At 42.8% G+C, this 26,611-nt stretch overlaps 1 protein-coding gene across 9 annotated transcripts in view; it reads right to left on the bottom strand.

Annotated features, from left to right (window-relative positions):
- The window catches only part of Ercc6l2 (ERCC excision repair 6 like 2), a 202,456-nt gene that overhangs the window by 80,978 nt on the left and 94,867 nt on the right, over window positions 1-26,611 (bottom strand). For 6 of the 9 annotated variants that reach the window (XM_031359701.1, XM_031359702.1, XM_031359705.1 and 3 more), the window contains 2 exons: window positions 14,670-14,851; window positions 9,403-11,105 (listed from right to left, as the gene is read on the bottom strand). In XM_031359701.1, coding sequence (XP_031215561.1) covers window positions 10,190-11,105; window positions 14,670-14,851 — 1,098 coding nt within the window. In that variant the 3' untranslated portion in view covers window positions 9,403-10,189. The other 3 variants (XM_031359707.1, XM_031359709.1, XM_031359706.1) reach the window with 3 other exon arrangements.

Raw genomic sequence — 26,611 nt, 5'->3', positions numbered from 1 at the left:
GGGTGAGGTCGGGGTAGGGATGGGGATCAGAGTAGGCATGAGGGTCAGTATGGAGGTGAGGGTCAGGGTGGGGGTGGGAGTTAGGGTGGGGCAGGGGTGAGGGTTGGGATGGGGGTCAGGGTGTGGCCCGTTTCTGTTGATCTTGAAATTGGACGCTTCCTTTGGGTAGCTTTTCGGACGGTCTCTGCAATGGGGATAATTGTTTCTGATGACCTCTCCAGACTCTTTACTAGAAAAACATTTATGCAGAAAATTTCATGACGTTCACAAACTGAACACACTCAGGAAACACAAACCTGGAACAAGGGATTGATGGCCTCAGTTACAGGAGGCCTCCTACATCTCCTCACTTCCAAGGCAGTCATTTCTTGTGTTTGTTTGTTTGTTTTAATCTCAGTGTCAAATAGTTGTGATCTGGGAACAGAACAAAGCTGCATGGAAGCAGAGTGGACACATTTTCATTTGATGCACTGATATGCAGCTGAGACAGAATAGTTTCATTCACCTTTGTCTTGTATTTCTGTATTCTCTTTATTTTTAAAGCCTTGGCTAGAATGTCCACTGTCCTACTGAAAGAATTATAGCACACTTCATCCCCAGAATCCATAAAAGTGTCTCTGGCCTACTCCGTAATAGCTCAGTAAAATTACCACATTATACATCCACAATATAAACAGGCAAATAAACTACCCAAAGCCCAAACAAGCAGACAACTGCTATCTAAACCCCAGTACAACAGTGCTGTGCACGCTGTTGTACGCAGGGACACATTCTTCCTGGTTTTACAGAATATGAAGCAAGCCCTTTATCTATGTTAGTGATTTTCTGTTTGCCAGCAGAAGCTGCAGTCCAGATCAAAGGTGGGGTCTTCCCACTTCAAAGATCAGGATTAGAAGTTGGTCTTCCCACTCTGAATGATTTAAATCCTCACAGGTGTGCCTGGTCGGTTGGATTTTAGTTAATCCCAGAAGTAGTCAAATTGATATCCTAGATATAGATCCTAGAGTAGCTATCACAGGTGGCAAGGGAGTGGAAAAAGAACAGACACAGGTACAGAAAAGCTAGGATTGGGTGGGCTCTGTGTGCTCTGATGGAGCTGCACCAACTACCACAACAATCCAAGCATGGGGGAAGAGTCAGCCAGCCTGGGGGTGGGGTATCTCTGTAGGTTATCAGTCTCAGGCTGTGGTCATCCCAGAAGGGAAAGCTACTGTCTTAGTCAGGGTTTCTATTCCTGCACAACATCATGACCAAGAAGCAAGTTGGGGAGGAAAGGGTTTATTCTGCTTACTTCCACATTGCTGTTGATCACCAGAGGAAGTCAGGACTGGAATTCAAGCAGGTCAGGAAGCAGGAGCTGATGCAGAGGCTATGGAGAGATGTTTCTTACTGGCTTGCTTCCCCTGGCTTGCTCAGCCTGCTCTCTTATAGAGCCCAAGACCTCCAGCCCAGGGATGGCATCACCCACAAGGGGCCCTATCCCCTTGATCACTAATTGAGAGAATGCCCCACAGCTGGACCTCATGGAGGCACTTCCCCAACTGAAGCTCCCTTCTGTGATAACTCCAGGCTGTGTCAAGTTGACACACAAAACCAGCCAGTACAGCTACAGTGGTTTGTTTTTTAACACCCACAGCAAAGGAAGGCTTTGACTATTGCAAGCCTGACTGGCCTGAATGGGGAAGGCTTTGCAATTCCCATTAGTCTGTTACATTGGGTCTTTGGCATGGCTGCACCACATCAACAATACACATTCATTCACTCAAGGCTTCCTAGGTGCCCTACACTTGTACAGGCTGTGTGTGGCAGCTGTCGAGCGTATATGGCATGGTTAAGGGTGTATACTATGTGTCCACCTAGTGTGTAGTATATGTACTTAGTATATGGTGTGTGTCCTTGGTGTGTGGTGTGTGTATTTGGTGTCTGGTGTATGTGGTGTATGGTGTGTGTATTTGGTGTATGGTGTGTGTATCTGGTGTATGGTGTGTGTCCTTGGTGTGTAGTGTGTGTACTTGGTGTGTAGTATATGTACCTGGTATATGGTATATGTACTTGGTGTGTGGTATATGTGGGTGGTGTGGCTTGTACACTTGGTATGTGGTGTGTTTAGCTGGTATATGATATATATATATATATATATATATACTTGGTGTGTGTACCTGGTGTGTGGTATGGTCACCTGATGTATATACTTTGATATATGATGTGTGTGCCTGGTATGTGGAGTATGTACCTATTGTTACTGATGTGTGTAGCTGGTGTACTCTATGTATACCTCGTGTGTGGTGTGTATGACAGGTATGGTGCAAGGCAAATAGCACATGTGCACCTGGTGTCTGATGTGTGCTGTGTGTGCTAACAGCAAATGACAGCACAGCTGCAGGTGTCACGGAGGCAGCTGAGGCTGGTGGGTGGACCCCTGTGTAGAGATCACCCGGAGCAGTTAGTCCGCAGGCTGGCCCTTTCACAACACATCCTCTCGCTGTACTCTCCCTTCTCCACGCTTCTTATGCCAGTTAAGGAGGCTTCACCTTGTGCTCTGTGCTGTGCAGCTGGCACCCAAGCCAGACTTGCTCCTGGGCAGAGGCTTTGCCAACTGGGCCTTGGGAGCTGTTGGCTGAGCACGAAGGAGCTTGCTCCACACAGTTGTTACCACTTTCCTGGGAGCAACCTGTACTACAGGCAACTTCTGATGCTTACTTGTTCCTGGAACTCCTGAAGCTGCTTCAACAAAGCAGCATAAACTGCCTGGAGGGCTGTGTTCTGTGCCGGGATCCAGGACCAGGGAGACCCTGTGGACACTTACTTCCAATTGCTTTGAGTGCAAAGGCTACTCCTTGGCCGTGGTGGCTGCTACTGCAGAGTACTGCATCTGAATCCCTTTGCTGTGCTGTGTCCTCATGTGGTCCCTCTGCTGGAGCCTGTCTTCTCCACTAGACTCCTCTCCCCCTTTCCCTCCTCCCCATCCTTCCTCTCCTTCTCCCCCTCCTCCTCTTCCTCCTTTTCTTCCCTTTCCCCTTCCTTCCCCTTCCCCTTGCTGTTGTTCTCCTCCTGTAACTCTGGCTGCCTGGAACTTGCTATGTAGATCGGGCTGGTCTTGAACTCAAAGAGATCTGCCTACTTCTGCCTCCAAAGTTCTGGGATTAAAAGTGTTTTACTACCAAACCAGACCTTCCCACTAGACTCTTAACCACAGGACTGCAACCTCTCAGAGTGACCCCCAAAAGAAGTTGTTCTCTGACAACTTTACAACTATAGTAGTGTGTGTGTGTATATATATATATATAGGTATGTACCTATATATATATATACATACCTATATATATATACATATATACCTATATATATATATATAGGTTTTTTGAGACGGGGTTTCTCTGTGTAACCCTGGCTGTCCTGGAACTCACTCTGTAGACCAGGTTGGCCTCGAACTCAGAAATCCGCCTGCCTCTGCCTCCCAAGTGCTGGGACTAAAGGCGTGAGCCACCACTGCCCGGCAGTAATATTTTTGAAACATTATTCTTCCTAAATTTTACTGATAGAAATATCAGTGCGAACAAAACCTCAACATAGGAAAATTGCATATTTACTGAAAAATAAAACCATCCTAATAAAATCTCAACTGGCAAAATTTGTCCTGAGACATTTTCTGCAAGAAGCAGTATGGGTCAGGTGAGATGGTCTGCACTTGATTTAAAAAACTGACTTGTAATGTGCAAATGAACGGACAAAAGGGATGCTCTGTAGCCATTCAGTCTGGGCAGGCAGTATGTATGTGTCTCTCACTCACCTCAAACACACCGTGACAATGTGGATGAGCCCAGAGGAGCTATGCTAAGTGGGATAAGTCGGGTATAGAAGAACAGACACTGTGTGCCTGTGTGCTCCCTCTTTGAGGTGCAAGCTGAAAAGCTCATATCAAGTTGAGAGAAAAGGGAAGAACAGCGGCAGTGGGTACAAAAAAAAAAGTTAGGCAGGAGTAGGGCTGGAAAGACAGCTCAACAGACAGGCAGGGTTAGGGCTGGAAAGACAGCTCAACAGACAGGCAGGGGTAGGGCTGGAAAGACAGCTCAACAGACAGGCAGGAGTAGGGCTGGAAAGACAGCTCAACAGACAGGCAGGGGTAGGGCTGGAAAGACAGCTCAAGAGATGAGAGAACTGGCTGCTTTTGTAAGATGGCCTCAGTTCCATGTCCAGGATACACATGGCAGGCCATAATCATCTGTAACTCTACCTCAAGAGGACAGGCTGCCATCCCTTCGTCTCTGCAAGGACGAGGCATACACGAGAGGAGACAAGGCAAGAAAATGAGCTGGAGAGTGAGATCAGAAGGCTTACTCCACAGTAACTGCAAAGAGGAAAAAGAAAAGTTGTTGGAGACGAAGGCCAGAAGCCCCTGCATTCTTTCAGCCTCTGCCACCAAACTAAAGCACACATACCCTAACTGGGCATTTAAGATGGTAGTCAGATACACGCCGCACGAAGTCTCTATGTATAACTGTATGCCACAGACAGTGAGCACCGAGAAGCCTGTGCACTGCACATGCCCTGATCTGGCTGATCTGTGTGATATAACAGCCCCCAAGCTGCTAAACTGTTCTGGCCTGCTCTGGTCTTGGAATGCATCTTTTACTAAGTCTCTTCTTGCTTTGTTTGCTTTGTTTGTGTCTCTGTCCATCTCTGCTCCAGAAACAAGAACCTCCAGTGCCCAACTATCCCTGCTACCTGTTAATATCAAAGTTAGTTCTGGTGATCAACTGAACAGTAGGGTGACTAAGAATTTAGGTCAGTTGATAAGGTACTTGCATAGCTTGCATGAAGCCCTGGGTTCCATGCTCAGTAAGTTATAAATTGGGTGTGGTATCAGTTCAAGGTCATCTTCAGCTACACAGGGTTAGAGTCCAACCTATGCTTCACCAGACCGTATCTAAACCACATAGCTACAAAAGAGGACTTCAAATTAAGTCAGCCTTTGGAAATGGGGCAACACTGCTTGAGAGAGCTGCAGACCTCAGGCCTGATGGTCTCTATCAAGCCCCACCTTAAGCCATAACATCAGTGACTTAACTTATGATGTTTGCAACAGATTTTAGAAATAATAGATTTGTTGGAATGGGGAAGAAGCAGCTACAAGAAGAGTTGGGGGTAGGGTGGAAGTTGTGATCTAAATACATTGTATTCATGTGTGGGATTACCAAAGAATAGATTAAAATTTTTAAAGGAAAAAAAACCCCAAAAGAATAGATTTCTTGAGGAAGCCTAACAAAGGGAAGATCTGCAGTGGACGGTGATAGCGGTGGAACTTGGAACAGGCCAGGGTCAGATTAAAAGATACTTAAGAAGTCTTTAGGGAGAAAAATGATTATAGCAGCAGATTCTGGGGTCACTAACTGGGCAGGAGGAGGAGGAGTTACTGGCTTGATGACGATTTCTGCTCCAGACACAGACTAGGAGGCTGAGATCAGCCAAGGGACGAAGGTGAAGATATTTAAGTGCTCCTGAAATTCAAACTCCTTGCCACAGGCATATGCTGATACAAAGTATCAGTGGACAGGAAAATCCATAGACCTGTTAGATCACAGACCTTTTAGCAACTCTCTCTTTCCCAGCCACACAGCCCGGTAGGCTCTTTCCCTGGACAGAATCCCGCAACCTTGTAACTTTCAAAGTTGAGTTTTTTTCCCACCAAGACTACTAACCTGCCTCTCCTCCAAGGACTGCCTAGATCCAAGGCAGCCTTGAGTTATAGTTAGTTCCCAGCAGTGCCTTTCTAGTCCCCTATGGGGACTAGAAGTTAAGCAAGTAGAAAAAGATAACAGGGCCAGAGGTGTGATAGGGTTCAGTGCTCCATTCTGAAACAACACCATGTTTCTTGCTATGTATGTGAGGTTTAGTACAGAAAGCACTGAAAATGAGTTGCTAGGAAACAGGTTTATAATCATGAAGCCCCTGCCTAAGAGACCCTGCTGATTAGCTAGACATGGTGACACAGTCCTGTAACCTCTAATGGCAGGAAGACCAAAAGTTCAAGGTCATTCTCTCATAGTGACCATGGGGCCAGCTAGGATATAAGCGATCCTCTCAAAATAAGTAAATAAATAAATTTAAAAACTACCAGAAGCTGGCTGAGGAACGACAGGATGATAGTAGTTGCCCCCTGAAGGGAACCAAATCTTTGTCCTATTATGGATCTATATAAGAAAAGGAATAAAAATTTTATTTGAAAGTTGCTAGTAGGCACATATGCCAGAAGATACAAACTCAAGCACTAAGTATTACATGCAGTAGGTAGGTGACCAGAAGCAGAGGCACACATTAGCTACCAAATCAAGGTCTCCTACTCACTGCTATCCAGGAGTCTCTGCTAAAGGCCACAGGAGAGAGGCGAGGGTCAGGCAAGGTCTTTGTTAACGCCTAGGTGGAAAAATAGGGCTAGGGTGATACCATTTTTTAGTGTAGGTGGGTGGGAGGAGGGCTGGAAAAGGCCCACTGTTGATTCCAGATTTCCCAGCCACAAATTAAAGACTGGAATCCCACTCCTCCCAGAACAACAGGAACCAGGACTCTCTTACAAGCAAAGAAGTGGCCAGGGATTGGCAGACAGGGATGCAAGACATGGGAGGGTGGTGTGGTGTGGAGGGGAGGGGTTGAGGGTTCTAAAGAGCTTGTGTTGGAACGAGATGCAGAAGAGTGGCTCAGTCTGTCTTAGGGTATCTCCTGGGCAGTACTCGTCAAGAATAATGTAATGGCCTGGGCTTCCAGTGTTCAGAAGCCAACGGTTGGGGGCTGTGCTAGTCTGACTTAACGGCCTGGTCTACTTACTAACTAGAACCTGGTGTTCATCTGCACCCAGGAACAGCTTACTGCTGCAGGGCCTTCCATTCAGGATGGTGGTGCTTCTGGGAGATTCTCAGGTAGAAGAGAAACAGTTGGAGCAGCCATTGCCAATTCAGGGCCGTGTGGCTTCTGTGCCTAAACTTCTTCCTCAATAAAACAGATAACACCTGCCCTCGAGAGCTCCAGGGCAGATTAAACGTGAAAAGCCCTTGAGATGTTAAACTAACAACGAACGACTAAGTAAATGCTCAGTAAATGTGAACTGATGTAGTTATTCCCCAGCCCAATCCCCTTTACCCTCCCTAACAGAGGAAATGAGAGGTTTACTACAGCGGAGGTCCCTATGTTTCAACAGGCTTTGGGGATGCAGTGTGGAAAATGGATTAGAGAGGGAGGAGGTTGAAGCCTGGGAACCCAGGGAGAAGTCTGCAGGCATCCAGATGGGAGGTGGAGGGACAGAAACGCAGGCTCTTGGCAGTGGGATTCAGGAAATATTTCAGAGACAGTCTTTCCAGGACGTGATAACAGGTTGGGAATGGAGGCTTGGCAGAAGGCGCTGGCTTTGAGGGAAGCTTGAAGGTGGGAGGGCAGGGAAGGCAACCGCAGGGCCTGTCCTAGAGAGTGTGTGGCCGAGGACGGGAGGCCCAGGCAGCAGGTCCAACAAGCACAAGGGCAAGGCGTGCACCGGCTTGGGGAGTGCTTCTGGACGTGGGGGGCCGCTTCCCGGGGCAGCTGGCCGGGGAATCTTAGGTGGAGTTCGCCAAGGTGCTAAGTCGGATTTCCTCCTGGGCCGGCCTGCTGTGTGTTTGTGAGGCTTGCCTGGCTGAGTCCCCAGGGCACTCGCTAACACTGTGCCTGGAACCGGCCAGGAGTTCCACCCTGCCAGTTTCCCACTTCCTTCCTAGCTCTGCTTTGCAGCTCTGTCTAGGTGCTTGCGGGAAGCGGGGAGCCTTCGCCTGGCAGCTTCCCAAGACTGGGGATCAGTTCAAAGTGTTTTAGACAGCAGAAACTCGCGCCTCCGGCCTCCAAGATTCAGGACCTCTAAGCCTGAGGTCCACTGGCCCAGTCAACTGTGCCAAGCTGGGCTCCGCGGGGGTCCCACCTGCTCCGGCCTATTGGGCCTATTGACTGTCCAAATACCCGCGTGGACTCTCCACTGATCACCCGCACTAGGCGACCATCCCCACCCTCCTGCCAGGGGCTCCACAGGATCGCTGACGTGCGGCGCCCCCCTGCTTTAGGGCTCTGGCTCTTCAAGCTCCTGCGCCACCAAAGCTGAACCACCCACAGCTTCACGCTGTGAGGGATGCGGGAAGCCACTTGGCTTGCAGGCTGGTGGCAGATAACGCGCCCCCCACTGGCTTGAGCTCAGGAGTTTTCCGTCGCTACTGCCAAAGCATAATTCCATTAGCCTTTCTTCTCTTTTAGGGCAGATGCTCTGTCCTGCCAAGGGGGAGGGAGAGCAGGGCTATGCTTTGTGGCCCCTTTCCGGGAGTTGCCAGCCACCGGAAGTACACAGAAGTCCTCATTTGGTGCTCAGTGTCTGCAGTTTGTCCGCAGGGTACATCCGAGCTCATTTGGCTGTGGTCCATCTTGCTGAAGGCAGAAAAGGAAAAGCCCAGGAGTTGCACCTTGCCTAGCCTCGGATCAGTCAGCTGCCTACTGAGTGTCAAACCTGGACTGATTCTGACTTACCCCGCAAACTGGGTGTACCCCCAAATACTCAAGAAGTTAACCCGTCAACAGTTCTTAGTTTGACTCATCCAAAGCCTGCTCCACTACTAAAAGGCCCCTTCCCTGGGGAGTGGGGTGGGGCTAGAGGCCTCCAAAGACTGGAGAAGTCCTTGGGAGCCCATTTCTTCTTGTTTCCATCAGTGGGAGTGCTTTGCTGGGGGGCGGAGGCGGGGATGGGGCGTTGATTTCTGCCCATGCAAACACAGCTCCCCTTCCCCTATATGCCCCAGCTGCCAAGTGTGAGTGACCATGGCCCTGAACACAGATTCAAGTTACCTCAAATGTTGTGTTCCAACGTGGTAAACAGGTTCGTGAGGTTCTTATAGTAACAGAACAAAGAAAGTAATAAAATACTCCAGAGTGTGCACTCACTGGGGGAGGGGGGAGGAGAGGGAGGGGGAGGGAAGGAGGGAGGGGAGAGAGAGAGAGAGAGAGAGAGAGAGAGAGAGAGAGAGAGAGAGAGAGAGAGAGAGAGAGAGAGAGAGAGAGAGAGAGAGAGAGAGAGAGAGAGAGAGAGCGCGCTTGCTAGAGCGCTCTAGTGAGCTGGAGAGCCTGCTGTTTTCTGAATGGATAGTTCCTGCAAGCTCAGCTGAATGTGGGCAGGTACTAGCCTGACACTTCAATGTGCCAGTCTCAATGCCAGGAGCTATACAGACGTGAAACTTTACAGATAGGATCTCCTTGCCTTTACATATAGCTGTCACTTAACACACTGTCACCTATACAGCTGTACCTATCACAGACCAGAGAAGTTGAGAAATGGGTACTAAATAAATAAATCTAACAGCACATTTCAGAGTGTGTAAACCACATATATTAAATTCGATGAAAGAGGTTTCAATTAAAATGTTTAATCATTTCCTTTTACTTAAGAAATATAAAGTTAGGCTGTAAATCTTTATTTATATTTATTAAATCATAGTAACGTGAAGAGGTAAGGCATCGGCATCCTGGCCAAAGATAAAATCCCATTCTCTAGCAGCACACTCTGAGTGGTTATAAACGTTAACGTTTTAACATAATACAGTATACTGCGTCCTAATTATTGCGTCCTAATTACAACTTTTATATGAAACAATTTAATAATATAGAACATAATTCTAAGGAAGAAAGAAAACTGTAAGTTCCCAATGCCAATGAGGAGAGTGCAGTGGCTGCCACTTGACTTTGGGGCATTCTGGAGTTTAAAAGTGGAAGGCTGTGTGTCTGGTTCATCACATAATGAATGGGCAAGCCACTCATGTAAGGACATGGAATCACACAGGAGGGAAGGTGGCCAGTTAATAATAGTTATATTATGACAAGTTACAGTATGTTACGATTACATTTGTTCTGAAGAGTGAATCTGGGGCAGGAGATGTAGCTCAGTTGCCCAGAGTCCTTGCTGGTATGCATGAAGTCCTGGGTTTGACCTCCAGGATGGCGTAAACTGAGTGTTAATGATTAAAACAGATATTAAGGAAAAAAGCCATGATAACATGCTAGGCTGTTAAGATTATACTAAAGTAATAATTTAATACACAAGTTTGCAAACAAATGTTTTGTGTGTCCCATACATGAACATACAGAGCCAGGGCCAGCAGCTGATCAATATCTGATTTAATGGTAGGTCCATATCCTACTCTCTCTCTGTATTGCTTATGCCTTCATCGTCAACATCTGAGCTAAATGTCTTCCACAAAAACTTCTCGTTTGCTTTCCAGAGGGAAGCTCCCCGCTCCCCTTTCGTGTTGGAGGCTGGGGTGCGAGGTGCTCTGGTGCACAGCGTCTCTATCACTGCCAAGTCGGTGAGTTTGCTGAGATGGTCATCACTCTGCTCACTCAACATGTCCCAGAAATCTTTTGGTTTCTGCTTTGCTTTTGCCACAGGTCCTGAAAGAATGTTCTTTGGCAGCCGTGTGGGACCTTCCCCGTGGCTTTTAAAGAGGTCATTAAGAATAGAGGTGTCACCAAGTAAGCTTTCCACAGGAGTGTTTTCTGAACTGCATGCTCCTGTGAGGCCCCACTGCTGTCCTGGGGAATTTGCTAGCTCTGTGTCCACGGCTTCAGACTTGCTGTCTGGACAGAAGGCTGTTGTGGTATCCTTGGGTGTGTGGTCCTTTCTCTCACTGCGAATCTCCTGAGTAAAGCTGGCAGGTGATTTCTTAATCTCTGCATCACTAGAAAATGTGTCTTCTCTATGGGAACCATGATTCTGAAATCTGACTGATTTTCCTTTACATATTTTTGGGTTGTAAACTTGACACATTTTGTTGGGGGAATCATTACATGATAAAGTACTATCATTTGAGGGCCTTTCTCTTAAAAGAGATTCTTTTTCTTTAGATTTATTCCTCACCCTCTCGCCTTCCTTGTGGACAGCTTTTATCACTTCTGAAGAGGAATTCACGAAGAACTCCTTCAGCTCAGGGTGCTGAAGGCTCTGGAAGTCTCTGAGCATTCTCTGTCGCTCTTCAGATGTGGCCCTGGTAACTTGTTCAGCAAATTCCTTTACAGACAGCTTATAGTAAGAGGCCATTTCTTCAAATTGCTTTCTAAAGATAGGACAGATAAAGCCAGTGGTCACTTTTTATTACATTTACATTTTATTTTTAAAGAGTTCATCAGGAAGCTGTTGAGATGGCTCAACAAGGTACAGGTGACAAGCTGTCTGCGTTTAGTCCCTGGAGCCTATGTAACGGAGGAAAGAGTGTGAACTCCACAAAGTTGTCCTCTGGCCTCTACACACATTTTGTGGCACATGTGCCTGCACTCACTGCAATGGATTTAAGAATATTTAATGTTAGCAGTGACAGGAAACACAAAGGTAAAGAAAGCAATGTGCCTCATCCCTCTGGAACATAAGCTTATCTTCATCCTAGGAGAATATGCTTCTTCCCCAATGCTGCTAGAAATCATGGTCTTTGGGCTCATTAAATCATCAGGTTTTTAGGTAACTCTGATTTATACTATTATATACTTCCTGGGAATTATGAGAGCCCAGCAGGCTACTCTTCTAGTCAGCCAATTTATGACTAACATGAGGATCATCATTTATACAATCTGTATTTGAGAATGTATATGGCAATCAAGTCCCATAGAATAATATTGTTAAAGAATGGCTTCAGTAAATGGAAAATTCTAGAAAAATTAAAATTTCCCCTTCCCTTTCTTTCAGTGTAGAATTTCCTGACATTGTGCTGAGCTTAAAAGAAAGCTCTGTAAGTGTAGTTCTTTTTTCCTAATAATTCACCTTTAGTGCAAACAGCTAACCTTGGAAGCCAGATACGACTTTCTAAGCATGGTGGTGCACAGATATAAACCTAGTTCTCAAGAGGCAAGAGGATGGGAAGTTTAAGGCAGTATGGGTTATACAGGGTGGCCCTATTTCAAAAGCAAAGAAAGCAAATAAGCAGAAAGAGTAAGATCTTATTTGAAGTAGTGACTTGCCATCCTCGACTAGGATACTAACACTTCGGTACGTACACACACAAATGGGCCTTCTGGAACCCTGGTAAAGTGGAGGTAGAAAACTTAGGTTCCTTGAGCCACAGACTGCTACTTTTCACAGGGAAGGATTTGAAGTCTGAATTGTACCTACTCCCTAAACCACACTGAAGTCCAATGTTAGAGTCTTGGCAAAAGGACCTACAGGATTAATGTAAGGTCATGGGAAGAACATGGAATCCCCCAGGATTAAGTCTTCCTAGGGTGAGAGAAAGAACTAGTGCAATGGTATTTTTAAAGCTCCAGTTTTGAACCAGGCTTGGCAGAACACGTGTGTGGATCCCAATACTGACTGTGAAGGATTGATTCTCAATCATCCTCAGCTATATGCTATATTTGAGGCCAGTCTGGGCATCACCAGGCCCTGTCTTATCCCCATCCCCACTTAAAATATATATATATATATATATATATGCTGATGCTGTGTTTGGGCTTTAAGTTGTGAGAGCTCAGTGTCTGCAGATTTGTCTTTAGATAAAAACAAAAGCCAGTGTTATAGCACATGTTAAAGGCCCCACTCATTTTAGACAACAGGTGTACCAGTTTTTACAAAGTCCTGTTGTGTCCAAGCACCACTGTACAAACTACACAATAGTACACCACTGTACAAAGAGACCCAGTCCCCTGCCTCACGAAGTTCCATCTTGCTAAAGGAGTCAAAGCAATACAATCAATGTAGAGTCTCATCATGAAGGGGTAAATTCAGCTCTACAGGCACTCACAGTACTTGCTGGTAGACAAATGTTAGGAAGAGGTTCTCTGTTGCCACCTGAACCATCAGTTAAGGATGAGCCAAGAATCATCCAAGAACTAGTTCTCATGGGATCTAGAACACATCAGAATAGGTAAAAAAGCAGAACTGGCCAGCAATCACAGGTCTTCATTGGCAGGTTTTAAGGCTGAATTTTCTCCTACATATAACATTCTTAGGGTAAAACAATGTTTTTTTAAAATGTATATTTGTAGGAGCATTAACAGCACTGCTTTTGGTGATTTCCTGTTCACTTATGTCTGCCTTCCAGTGGTTGCAGTGGCAGCCTAAGATGAGTGCCCACATGCTTTTGTGGCTGAGAGGTGTGCCATGGCTTCTGGAGCACATTCATGCCTCGTCATATGTTCCATATCTAATCAATAGTCATACCCACCTACAACAATGTATTTCATTCCACCAGTAAGCCACCTGCCTCCCCACCCCAATTTCTATCCTGGAAACTGCCAATGTTGTTGTTGGAACACAAGCATGTTCTTAAATGGTTCCACTGTCATGTCACATGAAGTAAGAGGATGTTACTATTCTGCCCTTACTCGTCACAATCCATTTCTATGACTCAGTGTTTGTACTTATTTACAAAGATTTAATAACAGTGGGATGTTAGGTGATATCTTTAATTTATCCAAGACTTGGTGATGTCTCAGCAGATGCCAAAGTAATTTTATCTCATAACCTCACCTGTGACCCTGGGGGAGGGGTGATGCTTCAACGCTATTTAACCCAAGGAGCCTTTGAATGAGTTATGCCTATGGCTGTCCCTTACAGAATGATTTTTGGCCTTCCCATTAATTTTTCTAATTCTGGGACTTCAGTAGAACTTTCTTTAAGAATTCAAGGAAATGCAAAGTATAACAGAACATAAGCTAACTGCTTTTATGAGAAAAAAACCAGTAGAGTAGCTTTAAGAGAAGGGAAAATAAAAACCAAGTTAGGAATCCATTAGCATGTCTATGAGGAGATGACTAAATTTCAAAGCACTTTTCCTCCACTATATCTGACACCACCATGTCACTGCCTTGCTTTCTGAGGTTAGATGTGCTGAAAGCCCTAGAAGTTTATCACTTAGCCACTACAAGGTACAGCCTCGACTCTGACTGTGATGACAGCAGGAAGGGATGAGAAAACAATGAAAGGAAGTAAGAACAAATCATTGCTATACCAGCTTCCTTTTGAAAAGACACCACTATAGGGACCAAGACCCACCCTTCTTTAAAGACTGGGGAAATGTAGTCAGTCTTCTAGAAGTATCATTGACAACAATAAAAAGTATACCCTGCAGAAGTTGCTGTTGTCAGGCAAGCCTGCCAGGCAGGATAAGGTGTTGCCTTGTGCCAGCTCTATGGGATTCTGTGGGGCTTGCTACCCCCTTTCCAGGCAGCTCAGGAACCAACTGTAAGTAAGAGCAGGTATCATTTCCACTGTCCATAGAGGTCATGAGAACCAGGCTGGCTGTGCCACCCCACCATCTCTTGACACCATTCTTGGTAACATTAATAGCTGTGTGTGGAGATCCCAGTGGCTCACTCATTTCTTCACCTGGCTCCTGGGCACTGCCTCAATACTGTGTTTGTCCCACACTCCCACATCTCTGTGATCTCAGAACTCAGGAGTTAAGTCAGGAGATTCACATTGCCAGCCTGCACTATCCTAGCAATCCCAGGCCAGTTGGAGCTATTCAGTGAGATCCTGACTCAAAAGCATTTGCTTTTACTTTTTTAAATATAAAAGTTCCTGTTTTCTGAAGTTTGGATGCGAGGTATAATTATACATTACATATCTTATGTATGAAACTGTATTTCTTTTGAGAATTGGCCTGAAGTCTTGACACAGACAAACATACCTGCGGATTCCTCTTGGTGTTTCTCCAATGATGAAGGTAGTGTGGTTAGTTCGATATACATCTTTCTTTTTCTGGATTACAGGGTGGGATACGTACAGAGGAGAGGAAATGCCTCCAGCATTTGATGGTTGATCTTTCTCTGTAGGTGACACTATGTTTGCCTTCACCTTATTTTTGTATGTCTGAAAAAAAAAAGGAAGTACAACCTAAGCCTGAAAAAACAGTTTTGGATTGCTATGACAAAGAACGACACACTTATTTTCCAGACACTTTCTATAGTGATGTAGATTACATTATCCAGCTGAAGCAACTACTGGAGGATGTTAGTGTAGGCCATTAAAACGACAGAAATACCACAGAAAAATGTGGTATTGTCTACTGTCAAGGCTATAGCTGTACTGACACACGCTACTACCCTAAGGATAATAACCAATGACTAAAGAATGAGGCTCAGGATTGGTCTGTCTAGGCCAGGTGTGGTTGTGCAGGCCTGTAATCTCAGCAGTTTGGAGGTAGAGGTAAGTAGATCAGGCACGGAAGGTTATTCTGAACAACACAGGGCTACTAGGCCAACATGAGCTACCTGAGACCCAATGTCAACAAGACAGGACTAAAGAGACAGCTCAGTAGGAAGAGATTCTTATATAAGACCCTATAAGTAGATCCCACAAGAAAGGGGAGAATCAATACCAGAGACTTGACCTCTCACCTACATATGTATGTTATAGCACACATGCATGCTCCATAAATAATATTTAAAAATCAAACCAAAAATAGTTCACCTAGTTTTTAAAATTTTGCTTTTCTAAAAATTATGATGCAATTTGTTTAATTTTACACAAGCACATAAACTAGAAAAATAAACTGTTATGTAACAAAAAGGAAAACCAGTTTTAAAAGTCCTATTTGTCAACCTCTGTTAGGCTAAAGCATATTCAATATTTTAAAAATATTGTCTACAGTTTGTAAGCTATAAAGAAAACCAAACTTACTTTACAATAATTTTATGGCTGTTTGTTTATGAATTGACATAAAATAGTGGGTAAGGAAAAAAATGTTATATGTGTCTAATCTCAATGATAAGTGTGACCAGGTAGAAAGTTCTATTCCATTCCAAAAATAAAAATAATAGATACAAACTTACAACAATAACAAAAAATATTTAAATTTAAAAGTGAGAAAAATCAAGCCTTCTTCTAGGTTCCAAAACCAAAGAAATGACAGAGCAATGAGTGTGAGCCCAGCAGCCACAGGTTAGCACTCTAGAGCACAGCCTGAGTACCTGTCATGGAGCTGATTTAATGCCCTGAAATTAAAAACCAAAGAAACAGGCTGGAAAGACAGCTTCATTGGCAGAATGTTTTACTGCAGAAGCATAGAGATCTGTATTGGGGGCTGGCTAGATGGCTTGGAGGGGTGAGGTACTTGTTAAAAAGTCTGATGATCTAATTTTGATTCCCAGAAACCACTTGTGGATGGAGACAACCAGTTTCTGAAAACTGCTCTCTGACCACTGTGGCACTAGCACATATGTACACATGATTCTTAACTAAATAAAAAGTAGTAATACTTCTATTAATAATAAAAGATCCAAGTGCGATCTACAGAACTCATCAAGCCTGGGTCCTGTGGTACACACTTGTAATCCTGATGCTGGGGAGGAAGCAGGAAGATCCTAGGGCTCACTGTCCCAAGAATGACAAGATCCTTATGTGCACATATACTCACGCCCATATGAGAAATGTACACGAAGCAGCAGCAATGCTGAAGATGTAGCACAACAGTAAAATGCTGGCCCAAACATGCAAGGCCTTAGGCTCCATAACCAGCACTCCCCTCCCCACAAGGAGGACTGCAGATTTAAAATCTTAAAGCTACGTATGCCTAAACAGGTGTACAGAACAGAAGCAGGGGCTGCCTTCTTACTCTAGACAGAAAGAATGACTAGAGATGAAACAGAATGGCCAGCGGGTGACAACTGGAAAATTTGATTTTGTATATCCTGGGTGGTAAGAAAAGCTATGCTGAAAATCACATAAAAAACTGGCCAAGAACCACTGAAAACCAGAGTCCAACGAGGTGCAAATACCAGGACAGTATAGGAAGGCTTGAGATTCAGTGGGGGAAAAGAATTCAGAAACTCATAGAACACTAAAAACCCACCACTGTTGAGCCACAGGTGCAGCCAATATGAGAACTCCATTGCAGGATGATCTGAAGGACACGTTCAAAGAACTTAGCTAGAAAGATTAAACAACCAAACAAAAACAAGCAAGCAAGCAAGCAAACAAACAAACAAAAAACCCCAGCAAGGCACTGTATAAGCACACTTGAGATAGACCAAATACAAATTTTAAGAAAAATTTTAAAACAAAATAGAAACAATATATGGGTTAGACAACCAATAAACAGATCTGCAATGACTGTTGATAAACCAGGAGAATAAAATGACTTAGAATGTAGTACAGGTATTGGAGGGAGAAGAGACAGAAAACATACTTTGAAATTCAAGGAAAGAACAGAGAAAATAGGAGAAAATGTAACCATAGGGCAAAAAATTAAAGAAAACTTCCAATTAAAAAAAGGAGAGAGGATCTTTACTAGGAAAAATGAAAATAAATGTCCTCCTTTAGATTACAGATAAGGGAACATTCTCAAACCAGGAGGGAGAGAAAGCACCAAAGAATCAGCAAATTAAGACTCGTAACTGGTGCTACCAGACAGAACAGGGCAGTGCATTCAGTATGCACACAAGGCACATCACCTACAGTCACGTGTCAATCCAACTACAGCCTGGCAATTGCTAAAGCCAGGCCCTGTACTACATGCCTGTGCTCCCAGCTACCTGAGAAGCTGGAGCAGGATTGTGATTTCAAGGTCAATATGCAGCTAAGATACAAATACACTAAGGTATACATTGAAGCCATATCTTCCAGAGACAGAAGACCATATAGAAACTATGTACATTTAGCCCCTTCTTTTTCTTGTATAACACTTACAACTTAACTTATATCCACGCCCTCTCCAACTCCTTAAAGCAACTGTATACAAACCATTTCTACTGAAGATAAACACACATCTTCAGAAGCAACAATGATGCACACAGACAGTGCTAGCGACAGCTAACAGCAGTCAGGAATATTGAAGACTGCTTTGCTAAGGTCATCAGGTTTTTAACATCAGGTTTTTGAACTGTCTGAAAACATCAATAAAGAGAGGAAAATACTGATCTTTAAGATAAATCCAAGAGATGTTATGTATTTATTTCTATGAGGGCTACAAGTTACTAACAGCTTCTGATCCCTAGAAATGATTATTCATTATTTTAAGCGATGAGAATGTTAATATGAGTATAAAGAAAATAAGTAGAAAGAGCAACTGAGCCAACCAAGAACTCTTCCCTCCTCTAATGCTGTGATTTCTGAAGCCATGGAGAGATGGCGCCTGGCAATGGCTCTTCTCAATTGTTTATCCAATTGCTCTTTCTGAGGTTACAAAGCTCACATTTATATACATCTAAGGAACCAGTTTTATAAATCCTTCAGGAATTCAGCCTTTGCAAACACAGATGCTGGACATATGGGTCATTAGATTTTTCCACAATTTAAAACAAGATTCTTAAAAGGAGAAAAATCATTTTCCCTGAATTCTACATCCTATCTTTTATTACTTTTAAAAAGACATCAATTCAGATTGCTACTTAGTAGATAAACTTACCATTTTATTGAAATTAGGTTGCAGAACATAAATTTGTATTTAGCCCAACTGTATTAAGATTTCAGGACTATATGTGCTGTCACAGTTATACTGAATTATAAGTATGGAATGGAGGTAGTGAATTATATTCTGACTGCTGTTTAACAAGTTACTCTGGTATTACTGGCTTGAAACAACATAAACTTCTGACCTTACATTTCTGTAGGTGTGTCTGACATGGATCTCACTGGGCTAAAATCAAAGTGCTGGCAGAGTTATGTTCCTTTTTCTGAGGCTCTATGGGACAATTCATTTCCATACTTTCCGAACTCCCAGATGCAGACCACAGTCCTTGTTTTCTTCTAACACTTCTTTCAAGGTCACACCATGCTATGAGTACAGTCAGGGAAGATTCTTCTTCTGAGAATGGATGTGAATATACTAAACCCAGTGAGATACTCACAGCAAAGGATTCTGGTCAGTTAGCTAGTGTCCTTAATATCATCCATCTAGTTAATTCGACAAGGTCACCTTGCTTTAACCTCAATTGCACTTACAAACTTAATTCTCTGTTGGCAGGTAAGGTAACGTTAGTGAGCTCCGAGTCTGGCCATGGCAGGAATCTTAGGGAATACAGGACTTTTTCTTTCTAAGCATCCTCTGCCAGCGTCCACTGATCCTATGAAGGTTCTGGGACCACAGAGAAAGGTACTCTTGAGCCTTTTGAAGCTCCATTTGCAAGAAGTGTATGTAAGCATCCACACATTTCTTAGACAAAAGAGCCTAGAACATTTTATCATTGTCTTAAAGTATATATAAGCAGAAAGAATTATGAACTGCTGATTTACACAGCTTTATTTATATAGTTTTAAAAACTCACATTACTTTTGAAAAAAAAGTCCATACTAATTTATAAACATCTTGGTGCTCTTGTTATAGAGCACTGTTGTTTCACAAGGTAGTACAGTGAACTCTTCATAAAAGCTGAGATGGGCAAATAATGCCCGTGAAGCTTCAGCAGCACTGATAATGTGTGGCCAGGAAGAACAATTCCAGATCATGTGAGCTGAGAGTATGGAGTCCTGACAAAGAGATAACACTAAGCCCCCAGAACAAAGTGGATTAGGAAGCACGTTTCTTCTCTGGGAGAGTAGGACAGGCTGACAACTGGAACACTGTGTTAAAACGCCTTTAATCCTAGCACTTGGGAGGCAGAGGCAGGGGGATTTCTGAGTTCGAGGCCAGCCCTGGTCTACAGAGTGAGTTCCAGGACAGCCGGGGCTACAGAGAGAAATCCTGTCTCGAAAAACCAAAAAAAACCCAAAAAAACAACAACAAAAAAAACCCCCAAAAAACTGGATGGGAAACTGCAATTAAAAGGTGAAGGAGGAAAGCAAAAGCTTGTGTCTGCAGAGCCATAATTCCCCCTTTCTGCTGAGTAGTGAATTGGTTGAGACATTGTTTCAATATGTAGCCCAGGCTGGCCTTGAACTCTCTGTAAGTCTCACACTGGTCTTAAGTTCGCATTTTCTTGCCTGTTCCTGTGTGCTAGAATTACAGACTCCACCCCTGGCATCTCTAATATTTTCTTCATAATTTTTTTTTTACAGTTTATATATGAAATCCTCCTACGGGGTATGTGTTTGAACATTTGGTCCCCAGCTGGTGACACTGTCTGAGGAAGCTGTGGAACCTCTGGAATGTAGGCTTTGCTGACAGACACAGACTACTAGGGTTTGCCCTGCTTTTGATCCCCCTCTTCCTGACTTGCCACGCGCTTCTGCTGCCACGAACTCTGACATGTTTCCCCACCATGACAACTGAGGCTCCGAGCCAAAATCTGTCTCCTGTTAAGTTGTTTCTGTCATGTATTTTGTCACAGTGATAGTAAAAGTAACTAATGCAGATGCTTAAAAATATCAAGAGTAGAGGACTGAGAGATAGCTCAGTAGTCAGGAGTACTTGCTGCTCTTGAAAGGGACTTGGCTCTGATTCCCAGCACCCACAAGCTCACAACCACCCATAACTCCAGTTCTAGGAGATTGAATACCATCTTTTGAACTCTGTGTGCACCAGAAATGTATGAAAAACACTCATACACATGAATTGATGATGATGATGAAGCATCATCATCATCATCATCATCATCATCATCATCATCATCATCATCATCATCATCTTGACTTGAAGCTGGGCATGGTGGTGCACATTTCTAGTTCCAGCACTCAGGAAGGTTGTGAATCTGTGGCCAGCCTGAGCTATGCAACAAAACCTTGTCTCACAAGAAAAAGAAAATTAAATCATTTCAAAAGAAAAATTAATAAAAACATTTTCATTATTGAAGAACTTTCTGAAGGTGAAGGTACTAACATACTAATGGTTTGGAAGCTGCCATTACATATAAATTCTGAGTTGTAAGTATGGTTATAGTAAAAACAAGAAAGGAGTTATAAAAGTAAGACCCTTGTTTACTGCTCACTGAGTAGGAAAATTTCTGCTAAATTCTTACTTTAGAAAACATCACACTTCCAACAGCCAATCACTTGGTAATTTCTAGTAGAGGGTAATTTCTAGTAGAGGACCAATCCCATAAAATATGCAGCACTGTTAGGTATGTTCACTATATTATCTGTATTAAAAAGAACAAATCTAACTTTTAGAATCTTTGTTAAAAAATAAAACTTACTACACAAATTTAAGAAATGCAGCAATCATTCCTCAATATAAACACAAAAACTGATGAAAAGATGTACTGAATAAAAACCGGGAGGTTACTCATAAAGGTGAACTTACCAGAGGACAGTAAAGTAATAACTAATTAATAAGCACTAAGTAACATCTCTTCCTTCTTTGGACTGTGGAGTCTATGTGGAACAGATGGTTGGAAATGGGTAAATAAAGGGAAACTCCTGTCCCTTTAGACGTTTAGATTAAAACAAAAAGATAAACAGTAGGCTAATTATGTAGACCTTAATCTTACTTATATCACTAAAACTTTACATATAGTATATTGTCTTTACAAAAATAATTGCTATTAAAACTAAACTCCAGTATATAAAAGTTAATCTATATAAAACACTTCTACAAAGGACAATTGTTCTGACATAGGTTGGCCAAACCAGTCTTCCTATCTACCAATGATCAAACACTAAATTTGGAAATTGTCACTTCAAAAACTCCATAAATAATTGTTTTGCAATAACTCTGATAAAGCTATTGAATCATTGTTGATTTTTTGATTTATAAAATGTGCTTCAAAATATAAAACTGCTATTAAAGCTGTATAATGCATATATTCATGACTAGTGATTTTTAAATTATAAAAGGCACATGTGAGGATAGTAACTAAGAAGGCAGAGTGTAGGGATGTCTTCACTGTGCGCCTTCCCTTCTTTCTCATGTTACATAAGAACATGCCCAGCTGAATCTTATGCACGTTGTACAGTCTACAAATCTGAAACTCAAATCAACCCTTTTCCACATAGGAAGATAAACACACACACACACACACACACACACACACACACACACACACACACACAAATAAAATCTCCAAAGCAAAACTTGAGAAAATAAATGAATCCACACTAGGTCTTCTTACTATAGTTTTAGGCTTATATTGGTTATATACCATGAAAGTTACTTATCATCCTGTAACAGTATATAACGTCCTTAGATAATCTGGATCTTACTTTTTTAATATTATTTTTACATTCATTTATTTATTTTGTACTCACATCCTAAGGCATGTGTGTGGAGGTCAAAGGACAACTTTCGGAGTCAGTTCTTTTTTCTCTATCACAGGGTTGTTGGCTTTTATCTGTTAAACTGTCTCACTAGCCATCATTCCTTTATTAAAGTACATGATCTGTAATTCAAAACAACAGACCTAAGTCAAGGGGCCTTACTTTTATTCAAGCAACAGTTTTTCAGTACAGACTCAACTTAAAAAAAAAAATGCTACAGATTTTTCAATATGAAAGGTTAAGAAAACTGTGGATAGCAACCTTTAATGTCAGTATACCAACCTTTAATGTCAGTATACCTTCAAAGGAAGGCTTCCTTCTACCTCACAGCTCTATGATCACAGTTGTAGTTCTCTCTTTATTCGGCCACATATGGAATATTAGAAAACAGCACGGTTTAGTTCAGGGAATCTTTATAAAAACCCTGACCCTCCTTTTCATTAAGTTAATGAAAATGAAATATAAATTTGGAGGTAAACTGCTAAAGAAAGGCTCTGACACAGAACTGAGAATTTGACAGGGAAAGGCCCTTATAACTACATCCCATAACACATGGATTGAGAGATTAAAATCCAGGAGAGGCAGCCAGGGCTACACAGAGAAACCCTGTCTTGAAAAAAACAAAAATAAATAATTTTTTTTTCTGTTTTGTTTTGTTTTGTTTTAAAGCACAAAGTTTTTCAGTGTAGTTGCAGGAGGCCTTAGAACTAATGATGCAGTCCAAGCTGTCCTTGAACTTGAGTACTTTTGCTTCAGCCTTGTGGTTATACAAGCTTGCAACCATGAGGCCAACTTCTGAAGATAATCATGAAGAGCCTTGTGGTTTAAATGAAAATGGCCCCATAGGTCCATGATGGGGGGTACTACTGGGAGGTGTGGCCTTGTTTGAGGAAGTGTCACTGGGTTGGGCTTTGGGGTTTCTCTCTTCCTGCTGCCTGCAGATCCAGATATAAAATACTCAGCTACCTCTCCAGCATCTTGTCTGCCTGAATGCCGCTATGCTACCCATTGTGATAATAATGGACTAAATCTCTCAACTATAAGCCAGCCCTAATTACATGTTTTCCCTTATAAGAGTTGCTGTGGTCACAGTGTCTCTTCATAGCAATAAAACCCCAACTAAGACAAGCCTCTAGCTTCTATTTTATAGAAAAGGTATTATGGATAATCTCTGTTGGGACTAATTCTGGAACGACATCCATAACCTGCACACAGTATCTCCCCAGCTCACCTCATCCTTCACACTACAGAGGAAGGCTGCTCACAGTGGTGCGCAGTGGTGTGGCAGGCTACTAGGAACTAGTGAAACCTTTGACTAGGCAGACGAGGAATGGACCTGGCTAGGGAGCTGGTTCCTTTTAGAGCACACAAGAAAAGTGGATATATCAGCCATAATGATGTCCCTAAAGCCAGGTGGTTAGGTTTGATCAGTAATAGGAAACTGGACTAAGAGGAGATTTTCAAAGGCAGTCAAAAGTCATGATAGTAGAAGGCTAAACTCAGAATGCTGGTTCTAAGATGAACTGAGGGCCTTCCTATGCCAAGAAAGTCTAGGGCTTACAGCTTGTTCCCAAGGCTAAACAGTTCTAAGAACACTCTAAGGTCACCATCATGTGTGGCCCTGCCCCTCCATCATCCTGGTCACACCAAGTATGCTATGAAGAATACAAATCAAGTATTCTTTCAGTTTCTGTTTTCATCAAGCCGTAAACTGTGAAGTCTGAAGCAGCAATGTTTTGTTTACACATCTGTTCAAACAAAAGACTTAAAAAGAGATCTCTTTGGTTAAGGGCCAAACTGAAAGCACACAAAGGCATACATTCGCTTATCTTTGCAATGCAAGGAACTGGGAGAGCTATCAAAACAGACAGAACAGTGAGAGAAAATCCATGCAAATGGCAGCTGGACCTAAAGTGATAAAACTGTTAAATGATCTTTGTACAATAGTGAAAAATACTCAAATTAGTTATGCGAGGTTATCATAATGTAGGGGCTCTGTATTCAACGAAAACCTAAGGCTAAAAGCTACTCCTGAACCTTAAACCATTGTGTAGAAAAAAACCAAATGGTTAGAGGACTGAACCCAAATATATACCAAAGCTACATTTTCTGCATATGTTTAAAACTGACAGACAGGCCTGAAAACACAAACATGTTGTGAGAGGAAAAGGGGATTGCGGTTGGCAACTCTAGCTCCATTCCTCCCAGAAGGCACAATAGCTGTAATCTAAAGCAGCCTTATTTTGCGGGTTGGTTTTATGGCAGGATCTCTCACTTTGTGTCCTAGGCTAGCCTAAAACTCAGCACGTAGTTTAGGATGGTATTGAACTTACAATTCTGCTTGAGATTCAAGTGCTGGCACTCTATAGATGTGCATCTCTCTACCCAGTCTGTAGTAAGAAACTTGGCTGGCAGATGGCTCAGAAGACAGGAATGCTTGCTACAAAACCATGGCCTGAGTTCAATCCCAGACCCCATATGGTGGAAGTAGAAAATCGATTTCCTTCAAGCTCCAGGTACGTGTAACATGCACATGTGGGCATGGGCACACACACACACACACACACACACACACACACACACACACACACACACAGAGAGAGAGAGAGAAAGAGAGAGAGAGAGAGAGAGAGAGAGAGAGAGAGAGAGAGAGAGAGAGAGAGATACAGATACACACACAGACCCACACATGAGGAGGAGGGATATGAGGTAAAACATGTACACTAAACAAATGTAAAAAAAGGAGGAGGAGGAGGAAGAGGAAGAGGAGGAGGAGGAGAAGAAGAAGAACAAAAAGAACTACTACTACTACTACTGTGGGAGACAGAAGATGAAGTCACATTGTCACTCCATATACAGACAGGGCCATCTTCCATACTCAATTCTCTACATGCTCCTTTATTAAGCAGGCTTCCTTTGCCAGCACTACGACCAACAATGATGTATAACAAGCATGCGTGCTGCTCAAATCTGACTAATCCTTCTGCATTACCTGCCACTGTGACCACTTTAATTTGAGCAGCTGAGTTGAAGGAGTTTTACTGTAAAAATGGTAGCAGGGATCTGCTTTATGCTGTATTTTAATGTGGGATTATCAGTAACAAGCATTTGTTGAATGCCTACTCTCTACTCTCTGTTGCTGTTGCTAAGTGGTGGTGGTCCTGTTTAGAAGTATATATTATGGTCTTTATCCTAGAGTCTTGTAACATACATAAAGAACAGATACATATGAGGACAAATTACAGTAAATTCACATCACATCATTGATGATGTGATGTGATTAGGTCTGGTTGAAGGCATGGGGTTACACACAAATCTGGGAGTATTTCTATGTTTAAGCAAAGCAAAGTGTTTTCCCTCTGGTCTCACCCTACCGTCCACACAAAGGGTTCTGTTCTCAGTGTGTAGGGATTTCTGCACTAGAAAGCAGCAGTGAGCATACAGTTGGTATCCTCTAATTTAATTCTGGCACCATCTCTCTAAGACTAGTGATTCCCTGACTCCAGACGCCAATTGTAAGCCTCATTTTAGCACAGCTGTGCTTGTTAGAGCAGCTCACAAAACTTAAGAGAGCACTCACTTATGCTCACTAGAGTTTATTACTGAGGATATTCCACATACTGAAGCAATATGCAGAGGCAAATTTGTAGGGGATGTGGTATGGAGCCCTCATGCCTACTCTGGGTGTGCCACACTACAGTAACCTCCACATGCTCAGCTATTCAGAAGATCAAAACCCACTCTCCTTGGGTTTTATGGGTATTTTACTATACAGGCATAATTACTAGCAGGCTGAAAGGGGAAACCAACAAGGCCTATCTGCCCCACTGTTGTTCATAGCGTCTTCCTCTATGGGTGGGACAGGACCCTTCTGGAATGAGGGTTTCAAGTCAGGAAATTTCTGTAAGTTGGCCCTAAGACAAAAAGTGTTGGTGGAAGATGGGTATCTAGAACCTACTTTGGAGAGGGCATTATGAGCCAAACAGTGACCAAACCAAAGCATGTGTGCCAGAATATCACAATTTCTATCCATACAGAAGAACCCGGCCTGTATACACTCAGTGGTATCTTTGAGTAAGGCAATTTCCAGGAAAATTATAAAATTGTTCATAGAAAAATGATTCAAAGCACCTAAAGTGCTTAGAACACAGGCACGGGGAAGACCTGCTCAGCAAGTACAAATGTCCTGCATTTTTCTTCCTTACTAAAAATCAAACCAATTGCAAGACAGACTCCTCAAGACCAAAACAGTGTGTGAAGCCACTGGACCTCGATAAAACTAAACAAATTTCTTGAAAAAGTACTTATTCAGATATGAACTATATATAAAATATCATTTTAGGTTATTAAAACTGCATCAGAAATCTACTTAGAAAATCCTACTTAGAAAATCTATTTAAAAAAAAGATAAATTTTAAAATGAAAAAAAAAAAGGAAAATCTAAGCTTAGGGCTTCTTTGAAGGTTATTTCTTATAGGCACCTAAAGAATGCTGAGAGCA

The sequence above is a fragment of the Mastomys coucha genome, unplaced genomic scaffold, assembly GCF_008632895.1.
Source record: "Mastomys coucha isolate ucsf_1 unplaced genomic scaffold, UCSF_Mcou_1 pScaffold7, whole genome shotgun sequence".
NCBI classification, from domain to species: Eukaryota; Metazoa; Chordata; class Mammalia; order Rodentia; family Muridae; genus Mastomys; species Mastomys coucha.
Note: the sequence above shows the minus strand (reverse complement) of the source record. Positions and strands in the feature narration are given on the sequence as shown.